The sequence below is a fragment of the Camellia sinensis genome, chromosome 11 (assembly GCF_055761805.1).
Source record: "Camellia sinensis isolate YWXY chromosome 11, ASM5576180v1, whole genome shotgun sequence".
NCBI classification, from domain to species: Eukaryota; Viridiplantae; Streptophyta; class Magnoliopsida; order Ericales; family Theaceae; genus Camellia; species Camellia sinensis.
Window position 1 is genome coordinate 157,689,292 of NC_138971.1, and position 11,675 is coordinate 157,700,966.

The 11,675-nt window shown below is 30.0% G+C and overlaps 1 protein-coding gene across 1 annotated transcript; it reads left to right on the plus strand.

The window, feature by feature from the left end:
* Window positions 1-4,595: 4,595 nt before the first annotated feature.
* On the plus strand, window positions 4,596-8,294 carry LOC114283808 (transcription factor MYBS3). Its single transcript, XM_028226676.2, has 3 exons — window positions 4,596-5,229; window positions 6,396-6,604; window positions 7,473-8,294. Exons 1-3 carry the CDS (start codon window positions 4,935-4,937, stop codon window positions 7,980-7,982), a joined length of 1,014 nt encoding a protein of 337 aa, XP_028082477.2. The 5' UTR covers window positions 4,596-4,934; the 3' UTR covers window positions 7,983-8,294.
* The last annotated feature ends 3,381 nt before the right edge of the window (window positions 8,295-11,675 follow it).

The window sequence follows — 11,675 nt, forward strand, 5'->3', positions numbered from 1 at the left end:
TTAAAAATGGCAATATCAATATGGCATCAAAAATTTAGTATTCAAATTTGATTTTTATACATTATTGTTCCAGCAGTGATTTGTTTAACCAAATTCAACCCAAAAAATCAATTGATGGATTACCAATAGTGGACATCAATTAGGTGACACATATCAGTTTTTATAATAATAAATGAGAAAGTCTATGTACAATGAAAAGAATACAAGAAATGTACTTAAAAATTCAAATGTAGGGTGAATATTTTATTAATTAATGATTGAGGCCTCAAAATTATTGGCTCAAATTTGGCTCGAATTTGATTTTTTTTTTTTTTTTTTTTTTTTTTTTGGGGGTTGATGCTTTGCTTGTTATTATTATTATAATTTTTTTTTTTCTGCAATGTATTAGCCCAGAAAAAAAAAAAAAAAAAAAATTGCATTTCGAGGCAATTTCGCGCCTCAGTCTCGAGGCCTCAATCACGGCTCTATTTTATTTTGTTGTTATGGGCCAACCTAAATAAATCTTAGCTCTAAATTATAAATTTTAGATAATTTTCTAATATTATTTTTAAATTTGTAAGATAATAAATATTATAAAGTGCCTAACAGATTGCATAAGCCTGACAAACACATGGCCAAAATTAATTTATATTATCCATTTGCCTTAGCACAAGATAAACCTTATCTTTTACTATTCTATCCTTTTAGCTACTTTTTATTATTAACACACAAGATAAACCATGCTTTGGTTGAATCAAAATAATGGTCCCACACCCACAGTTTTGACAACAGATACATCTCCCATTTTGATTCCATGATTGCAACATCAGATATTAGTCTTATCAGAAATAATAAGTTATAAAGAAAATATTTTTAAAAAATTCAAAGTTATAAGTATTTTTTTTTTCTTTCTGAATTACATAATGTTATTGCCAATGGGCAAAAAAAAAGACTAGAGGCATTTTGGTCAAATTCTATTATTATTTTTTCCATACTCTTTTTCACTTTTTTAAAGTATCTCAAGTTTTCACCTTTTTCAAGTGTCTTATGATCAGAGTGATACATGAAGGAAAAAAAGAAAATCTCAAAATGATCTAAAAAAATAAAAATAAAAAATATGAGAGTGATCTGAGAGCAATATGCCTTTTTTGCGTATAGATGTTGTGGATTGATTTCTGTTTTAACAAATTGTAATTTAAGAGAATTTTACTTTTTTGAATAAAATAAATAAAAAAATCTTATAAACTATAACCTAAAATTACAACGAAACGGCATTAGTCAATTTTTTTTTAATGAAATAAACTAAGGGTTCGTTTAGAAAGTTGATTGACTTTTTGACTTTTTGATTATTTTAGTTTAAGGCTAAAAAGTTTAGTTTGAGGCCTCGTTTGGGAACTTTTTTTTTTAGTTAAAAAGTCAAAAAATTACTAAATTAGTCAAAAAGCCAACAATCCATACCAAAAAGTCAAAGATTCTCTTTTTTCTCTACTTGTTGCACATCTTTTCATAAAAAATTAAAAAGTCATCCCAAACATACTAGTTTTTTTTAGTTCATATTTTAACCAAATAGTCAAAAAGTTACTAAATTAGCTTGTTTCCAAACAAGACTTGAGAAGGACTATTGGTTTTTTTGATTTTTTTGTGAGAGAAAGAATGTAATGATTGTGGATTAGATCTAATTAATGTTTTGTCTTATTAAGTTAAAAAGTCTATTTTATTTTTTGTGACTAAAATAATAATAAAAAACCTAATTTTTTAGTTTCCCAAATGAAGCCTAAGTAAGTAGACTTATAAGTGTTATCAAAGGAGACCTAATTTAAGCAATTGCCAATAAATTTTTTGGGACAACCGCACTATTTTAATAATGAAAAATGCCTCATACACCCACTGGGGGTCGACCCCCAGTGAGGTGGCACTCCATTATTGGTCAAAAAAAAATTGTTTTTTTTTTTTTTTTTAAGTTTCAACCAGTGGGGGCGCGACACCTCACTGGGGGTGCGACCCCACTGGGGGTATGCAGCACTGCTGTTTAATAATAGACTGAGAGTTTCACTTTCCTTGGTTAGAATTTTTTAAAAGCACTTTTCAAAAAAAAAATTTTTTTGTTTTTTTTTTTGTGTTTTTTGTGTGTTTTTTTTTTGTTTTTACTGAATTTATTCAATATTTTAAACAATATTTTTAAATTTTTAGACATACCTAATATAAATATATCTAAAAAGTAAAAAACTTGTAAAAAAACTTTTTAAAAATTTACTAAATACCAAAAATATATAAAAAATAATACGAGAATTCAATACATTTTTTTTTATATTTTTATGTATTTATTAATTTTTAAAATATTTTTTCACAATTTTTTTAATTTTTAGATATATCTAAGTAAGGTGCATCTAAAAAAATTAAAAAAAATATTTAAAATTTTAAAAATATTCACTAAAAACAAAAAAATACGGAAACAAAAAAAACGTAATTAAAAAAACTCAAACCAAACACATTATAATTTTGGATCAAAATGTAATGTTAATATCATTAATAACAAACATTAAATCATTAAATTGCTTTTCTATTTCTTCATATTCTTATATACTCTCACTCATTTGTATATATTAATTATTAATCAAACTTAAATTTAAGTCAAATACTAAATAAATTTTTTAATAATATGTCTAATTAACTAACATATATGCATTAATATATAATTAAATTAATTTTTAATTATGTATAAAATTATATTTATAATAATCTGTATAGTCAATTTTAGTTAGGACTTTGGATTTAAAAAAAACAAAGAAATGATGATATTTTTATATCATTTTGTTTTTGAAATTTGATTTTTAACTCTGTTAGAAGGAGAGCAACTATTTTTTAGGAGTCTTAATTTTGATAGATTTTTTAACAGAATAATCAAAATTACACAAGAGGCTTTTTGTCTATTACTATTAAAGTACAGGGTGAAGTGCAAATATCCTAGCAAAAGTGAATTTTGATTTTTTGTTGAGAAATAAAAAAAAAAATCAAATTTTGATCCTCATTGACAAAATAAACTCTAAATTTTTAATTTTATCAATTTAAATTATAATATTTTGATTTATTTTTAATTTAAATAATTAACCAATTTCTATTAAACTCAATGTAAATATACATAGATTTCATTTGAGAAATGAGTTGACTTTTTAATTATTTTAGTTTGTGGTTAAAAAGTCTCTTTTGAGTTAATTTTTTTTGGCTTTTTTAACATTGCAAGAGAAAAATGAAATAATTATGGTTTAAATGTGACATTTTGTCATTGACTTTTTTTTTTCTATTTTATCTTTTTTGACTATTTTAACCTGGCATAATATGTTTAAAATATATATATTTTTAATTTTAATGACTAAAATATTAATTTTATATTAGTGTTAGTTAATAAAAATAGATAAATAATTTAAATTAAAAATAAATAATTTTTTTTATTGTTGTAATTTACTCCTTTTTAATTTTTTTATATAAATAATTTATATAATGGCCTTGTTTGACAAAGGTTATTTTTTTGTTTTTTGAGCTAAAATTTACAAAAAAATAAAATAATTTAAAATAATTAATAAGATAAAATATCACATTAAATTTATAATAATTTTATTTTTTTTCACAAACATCACATCTAACTATAAAAAAAATTCATTTTTTATCTTATAAATGTCACATCCAATTACAAAAAAATTCAATCATCTTTCCAAACATAAAGGCCTTGTTTGGTTTAACTCTCAAAACACAATTTTTGAAAAAAAATTCCAAAATTTTGGCATGGTTTGGGAAGAGAGTTTGGAGGATTTTTTAGCTAAAATAGTTACAAAAAATAAAATAGACTTTTTAACTTAATAAGACAAAACATCACATCGAACACATAATCATTATATTCTTTCTTTTACAAAAAAAGTTAAAAAAATCAAAAATCCTTTTCAAACTAGGCTTTTTAGCCCCAAGCTAAAATAACCAAAAAAGCTAAAAAGTCAACCCACTTCCCAAACCATGCCTTGTTTGGTTGAAAATTTTTTTCAAAAAATTTCCCAAATCACTTTTTCTCTCTCACACATCCGTCAATCAATTTTTCCCTCTCCTCTCTCATTCTCAATCATTTTTTCTTTCACATACATCTACTTAACTACAACAAAATATCAAATCATCTCAAACTCTCGTACCCTAAAACTATTTCCAAAATATACAACTAAACAACCCAAAAAAATTTCTAAACTCTTTCCTTAAGATTTTTTTTGAAAATTAACCTTCCAAAACCAAACCAAACACACTCAAAAATTTTAACCTATTAAAATAATCAAAAACTAAAATAACTTATTAAAATAACAACTTTTCAAACACTCCGAATATATTATCGACTGTCTTGTGATCCACATTGACCATGTTTGGTAGGGCTTATTTTTAGCTTATTTTAGCTTTTAACTTAATTTAAGTTATTTTGATGTGTTTAGTTCAGCTTAACAATACAGTTTATAACTTTTTGTAAGTCAAAAATCAACTTATTCTTTGAATGGGGGAGGAGAAGCTTAATTTATAAGTAAAAAATTTGCTTATATTCACAGTTATAAGTTATAAATTTTTTAAGTATAAAGTAAAATCACTTTCTCACAACTCTATCAAACGGGACCAATTGTGACTTCATTTCACAGTATAAAGTATAATCACTTTCTCGGAACTCTATCAAACGGACCAACTCTCTAACTCGCTTTCTCTCTCTATATTTAGTGTCTCACATCTGCGAAACTCAAGACAGATAGTACTATAAAAAACTTCAAATCAAAATCCAGCCAAACACACCTCTCTCGAACTTCACCACCAAGCAATTCAGAAAGCCCTAAACCTATTCTCTCGGATCATGTAACCTCCCTCTCTGTCTCTCTATATTGGATTGTGTTTCTGGGTTGTGTTGGATTCGATTTGGAGACCCAAAAAGCGCGATCATCATGACTCGGCGGTGTTCTCATTGCAGTCACAATGGCCACAACTCTCGGACCTGCCCGAACCGTGGGGTCAAGCTCTTTGGGGTCCGCTTGACCGATGGATCGATCCGGAAGAGTGCCAGTATGGGTAACTTGACCCATTACACCGGATCCAATACCGGTACTCCTCAAAATGGCGTCTCCGGCCACAACGACTTTCCCGGCGGCGACACGCCAGACCACGGTGGCGCCGCCGAAGATGGGTATGGCTCGGAGGACTTTGTTCCCGGATCGTCGTCGAGCCGTGAAAGAAAGAAAGGTTCAACTCTTTCATATGCATATATGAATTTTGTTTGTGTTAATTTATGGGTTCAGTGATGGTATTTTTGAAGGTATAGAGATCTATAAAATTGAATTTTATTTTTGTTGTTATTATTTGAAGGATCAAATTTGGGATTGAATGAGGCATGATTCTGATATTTTTTTTTTCTTTATTATTTCTTTATGTGGAAAATTTTAAGTTGACCATTGTCTGGCTGCTGATCAATTGGTCAAAATTGAAGGATTTCAATTTTTTTTTGGGGTTATTGATTTGATTGGAGTAGTTTGCATTGAATGAAGAACTTGAGCGTGGAGATGATAAGCTCAAATGGGTGGATGGTTTTGTTTTAAAGTTCGACATAATGATGAATCTAGGATTCGGAACGTCAATCATTTCTAATTGGGTGGATGGTTTTGTTTTACCGTTCGACTAAATGATGAATCTAGGATTCGGAACTTCAATCTTTTTGTCTCCATAATTTCCTAGGAACCAAATGGAGGATTAATTTATCTTTCATCATAACTCGTGATGTATACGGTTTGATCCGCAGCATAGGTTTATTTTTATCTTGGCAAATGAAATTTGAACTCTATTATTTTAATTTCTATGCAGTTCATGTGGATTTTTGTGTTTATCAGCAATGATTGACTAAGTGTATCTCTGTGCCTTTCTCTTGCACAGCTCATCCAGTTTTTGCAGAACAAATACTAATTGTTCCGAAAATGCTTAAGGATTTTTTGTTCTTGTGAAATAATGAGTTATGTTTTCGGTGGGTAATTGGAATAGTGTCTAAGCATTCATTATGGGTGCGTTCTGTTTTTGTTGTTATATTATATATTGGAAATTTTAGATTTTAAGAATATAACAAGTGTGGTACTTTTTAAGCGTTTCTCACAGCAAATGCAAAATCAGTTTAATGCAAAGGTTTTTCTTGTTTGTTTGTTTGTTTTAGCTTTACTTCTATTTATCAGTATTTATAACATGTATTCCTTTATTGAATGCACATCATTTGTCGTGATTCGTGGCTCATTTATTTGTGATCCATCTGTGGTTTTTCTTGTTCATTTAACTGACCCATCATTTTTCATGACCCATCTGATTAGGTTGTATGTGCTTCCGCATACCCCGTTTGTTTTTGAAACTATGTGTAATTCATTTTGCAGGCATTCCATGGACTGAAGAGGAACATCGGATGTTTCTAATTGGTTTGCAAAAGCTTGGCAAAGGTGATTGGCGTGGAATATCTCGCAATTATGTAATATCAAGAACGCCCACACAGGTGGCCAGCCATGCCCAAAAATATTTCATCAGGCAATGCAATGTGTCTAGGAGAAAAAGACGCTCCAGTCTATTTGATATTGTTGCAGATGAAGTTAGTATCTTTGTTTTTACTTTTTTTTTTTCTCTATGTTTTTTTCTTTTGCCTCTGGGAAGCTAAAAATTGATAGATGCATTTAAGTATCCACTAGTGTAACCTATACTTAATTCTGTAATCTTTACAGAAGGATATTATGCCTATGAATATCATTAGGGGCATGGAAGTGATCATGACATATGATGTAACGTTTTGTTTGGATGGATGGGTTTCAAATCAAGGGATTTGAAATTAAATTTTATAAAAATATTAGAGAATTACTTATTATAGGTGTATAGAAAAACTATAAAAGAAGATAAGTTAGGATAGAAAAGATGTATTTTAGAAGGATCCTTGTAGTTAAAACAAGAATCTATAGCATGATTTCAAATAACTATTTTTACATGGTTATTTCAAATCCATTATGATAAATTTATTTAATGCAATCTTCAAATCTATGCCTAAACTAACAAATCTAATTTAAGCTATTTCTCTTGATTGTTTAATTACCAAATCTATGTATTTCAAATCCATAAATACAAATGGAACCTAAATGCCTGGGAAAATGCCCAGCTCTTTCTGTATTCACCCTGTGGGTGTATACTAAATCCTGTTGCATATTTTGGTTTATATTCATCGACTGTCCTGGATCATTAGTTACACCTTTTTTCTTTGTGTAGTATGCATATTTTTCTTATATGCTTTCTCTAACTTTAATTTGCGTTGTTCTCCTTTTGAAGTCCTTAGACAATTCATAGATGTGTAATTTTATTTTCCAAAAGTTCATGTTCACATTAATATGGTTATGTTTCTGTTTTGAGATCCATTTTTAAACTTATCAACTGCTTGTCTCTTATATTCGTGCCCTATTCTTGCATTTCTGCAGTCAGTTGACACTCTTGTGGCCTCACATGATTTCTTTGCTGTCAACACTCCACAAGCCGAGACACAAACAAATAACCCATTGCCTGCACCTCCTGCTTTGGATGAAGAATGCGAATCAATGGATTCTGCAAACTCTAATGATGTAGAACCTGTACTTCAAAAGCGCGATAGTTCACAGTGCTGTTACCCAGTTCTATTTCCCGCTTATGTCTCTCCTCCGTTCTTACCGTTCTCTGTTCCATTTTGGCCTGGGCACAATATGGAGCCGGCTAAAGCAGAGACACATGAGGTGCTCAAGCCAACAGCGGTGCATTTGAAGAGCCCAATCAATGTTGATGAGCTTGTTGGCATGTCAAAGCTGAGCTTAGGGGAATCACTTGGAAATGCAGGACCGTCTTCTCTCTCGCTCAAACTGCTCGAAGGCTCCACTAGGCAGTCGGCTTTTCATGCTAATCCTGGTTCTGACAGTTCACTTGTCGACTCGAGCATCAATCCAATCCATGCAGTTTAGAAGTTAGATTTCTGGTCTTGAGGTTATTATGGGTATTTCCTGTCTATACAAATACAAGACAATAATGTGCAGACTCTGCAGAGTCTGGTTTGAGTTCAGTTGATAGTTGTGTTTGTTGGATAGCCTTTGGTAAGTTTTATTAGGAGTTAATTTAAAATTCATATCATACTTGGTAGGATGTAGCAACTTCTGTCACAAATTGCTTGAACTTTCAACAAAATTGTGTCAATTTTTATTTTGCCTTTTCCTAAGCTTAGTGTTCTGTGCTGTTATCATTTTATTAATTGATACTTTATGTTTCCTATCAGAAAATCTTGTTATTATTGTGCATAGGTGACTGCATGAGTTTAACAATTTGGGTTTTGGTTTCTCACTTTGCTTTTCACTTTTCTTTTGCCTATCAAATTTATGATTAAAAAGTATATGAAAACAGTTTATTCATTGCCATGCCAAGCCAAGCCAAGCCAAGCCATACAATAAGGCCTGTGGTTCAAATAAATGGGGTCATCTGTTTAATGCTTCTGTTTTTAATTTTTCAAAAATTGAATACAAAAACTTATTTATTATATTTTTTTTTTGTTTTCATAAAAGTGGAACCGTTTATAAAATTTGGTATATTATTTTTCTTATAACAGAAGTAAAATTAATTATAAAATGAAAAAAATGTATTTTTATTTTTTATTTAAAAACAATTTTTTTTTCTTTATTATTTTCTTTCTCCCCACCATCTCTGATCATAACTTATCAAATTTGGTATATTATTTTTGTTATCATAGAAGCAAAATAAATTATAAAATTAAAAAAAAAAGAATGCATTATTATTTTCTATTTAAAAACAAAATTTCATTATTTTCTTTCTCCCCATCATCGCTGGTCATCACTTATGACTGATAACTCACAAAATAATTTTTTTTCCCTTCAAAATTTTTGTGTACATCAAATAAGAAATCAAAAACTCATTTCCTAATGAAGATTAAATATTACATGAAGCTGTTTTTCTTACTCATATAGTCCATGTAAATGGATCAAAATTAAGAGGGAGATAGAACAAAAGAGACTGAACAAGCCATATCTGACTCTCAAACGCTGATACATATATCTTAACAAACAAAACAAACGCTCTACCAAGCTGCCACACATCCCTTTAACCGGTCTATAGTGTCCTTGTAGAGAATTTCACTTACCAACACAGAAATCAGTTACAAAATTGGATACGGAGTGTTCTGTGTATGATATTATTGTAACCGATTTGGTTAAACTGGAAGTGAACCTTCCCTGACCATAAAGGCATGAGCTATGAACACCCGTGATCACGGCTAATTTCATGTGCCTTTCCGGCATCTCTGGCTCACTGTCAAGACCGCTCATCACTCGCTGCCAGAGCCATTTCCAGTACATTTTAATTCTGCAATTAAGCAAAACATTTACTGAAAACAGGACAAACAGCAAAAACAGAACCAGTCCAGCTGAGTTGTCCTGCAAAAGAACATAGGCTAAAGACAAAGCAAAAATCGAACCAAACAACACCATTCCACCGCCAACCACCCGGGATTGACTCGGTGAGTGAGGAGTCGAAGAAAATCGCAGTTCAGCATCGTATGCCAAGCAATACAGGAGCAAACTCACAATGGCGACTGACATGGTTTTGGGGTGTGTTTGGAATGGAGAACAAACCTTTCCCTGATACTGAAATTCAAGGAATTCGAGCAGTGTGGGAGCCAGAAACGCAAGAACGGCGTGCCGGGAAGTTGACTTGGGCTGTTTGATGGTGCATTTTATGCTGAGAAATGTACTAATGTTGATGACTCCATAGAAGCTTCTTGGTGTTGTACCAGAGGCCATTGGATTAAACATTTGAGTTATAATTAGAATGAGATTTCAATCATGAAATTGGATACATACGAGAGAGAGAGAGAGAGAGAGAGAGAGAACTGGTGTTGTTGAAATGTGTATGTGTGGAACATTTTTTTTTATAGAGTCGTTGATTGTGTGAAGAGCTGGTAATTACTTGGTACATTCCGCTGACATCTTGCAAGTGTGATGAAGGGTGTAAGGGGTGTTTAGCTAGGAGGGGTTTTGGCTGGTTACACATCTTGAGTGTGATGTAGGGTTTAAGGGTGCACATAAAGGCAATCTGGAATGGATTGTGATCTTTTTCATTAGTATATATTTATAATAAAAAAAAATTCATTACATCATTTAATAATAAATGTGACGATATTTTTTTAATTTAAATTAATTATAAAAGAAATAGGGATGTAACAGAGAAAGGAGGGGAATTTGTGGGGGATCCATTAAAATTGGGGGAAGCCTGGTGTCACTTGGTTTTTTTTTTTTTTTTGAACGGAAGTGTCACTTGGTTGCAACTCATAAAGTTCTAAAAAGTAGAATGTGTCATAAAATGTGTCATCTCACATGTACAGGATCACACAAAAACTGTTTTTTTATTTAAAAAAAAAACATCACACAAAAATACATGAAACTGTGTGCTATTATCACACAATTCCAAACACATAAATGTGAAAGGAATATTATTTTAATTCACCACCACCTGGCTTTAGACATGACACGGCGGTTAATTTTTTTTAGAAAGGACACTATGGTTAATTTTGATATTAAAATGATACAAATTCTCTTAAGTAAAACTCACTTTTATAGTTTAGGGGAAGGGGGATTTGGTGATAGTCCGTTCGCTATTTAATTTGTTTTTTAAAATGATAAAAATTATATAAGAACTTTTAAAATCTCATAATATTTTAAAACTTGTTTATTTTACTATATTATCCTCATATTTATCAGCTCTTCTATTAAGCTATTTTCACTGTGTATTTCAGAGTAAAATTTTACTCTGTATAAGAGTAAAATGTTACACTTTGAAACTAAAAGTAAAATTTTACTCTGAAAAATTAGTAAAATGTTAGATTCTACACAAAAGTAAAATTTTACTCTGTATAAAAGTAAAATTTTACTCTGAAAAACGAGCAAACTGTGAGACTCTGAAGCTAAAAAAAGTAAAATTTTACTTTAAAAAACTAGTAAAATGTTAGACTCTACACAAAAGTAAAATTTTACTCTGTATAAAAGTAAAATTTTACTCTGAAAAATGAGTAAACTGTGAGACTCTGAAACTAAAAGTAAAATGTTACTCTACACAAAAGTAAAAAAGCAAAGGTAGTGTTCGTGGCGGCTGAAGTGTTTGGCAATGACTACCTCTTGACAGTAAAATTTTACTGTTATTCTAACACTAGAGTAAAATTTTACTCTAATTCTCTCAAACAAAAAACAGAGCAAGAGAACAAGAGTAAAATTTTACTCTCATTATCTGAAACAAAAAACAGAGCAATAGAACCAGAGTAAAATTTTACTCTGGTTCTGTCAAATGAAATTAGATAAAAAACAACAAAAATAAATCCAAAAAAAAAAAAAAAACAAACAAACAAACAAAAACAAAACAAATTAATCAACAAATCAACATATCTAATTGAGAAAAAAAATTTCTAAAACTCGATCAACAATTACAAATCTCAATGAAAAGAATACATGTGTTCAACAACACTCATACACACAAAATATATATATATATATATATATATATATATATACACATATATTCAAAACTCAAATTTGTGTTTAAAAAAATATGTATAACCAAACAACTCCACAAAACATGCCTCAATTTAGAGACGATCTGTT

Excerpts from the sequence above, each read along its gene's own strand:
- LOC114283808 (XM_028226676.2), top strand. The coding sequence starts at position 4,935 with ATGACTCGGCGGTGTTCTCATTGCAGTCACAATGGCCACAACTCTCGG. Across the intron at positions 5,230-6,395 it reads GAGCCGTGAAAGAAAGAAAG|GCATTCCATGGACTGAAGAG; the intron begins GTTCAACTCTTT and ends TTCATTTTGCAG. Across the intron at positions 6,605-7,472 it reads TTGATATTGTTGCAGATGAA|TCAGTTGACACTCTTGTGGC; the intron begins GTTAGTATCTTT and ends GCATTTCTGCAG.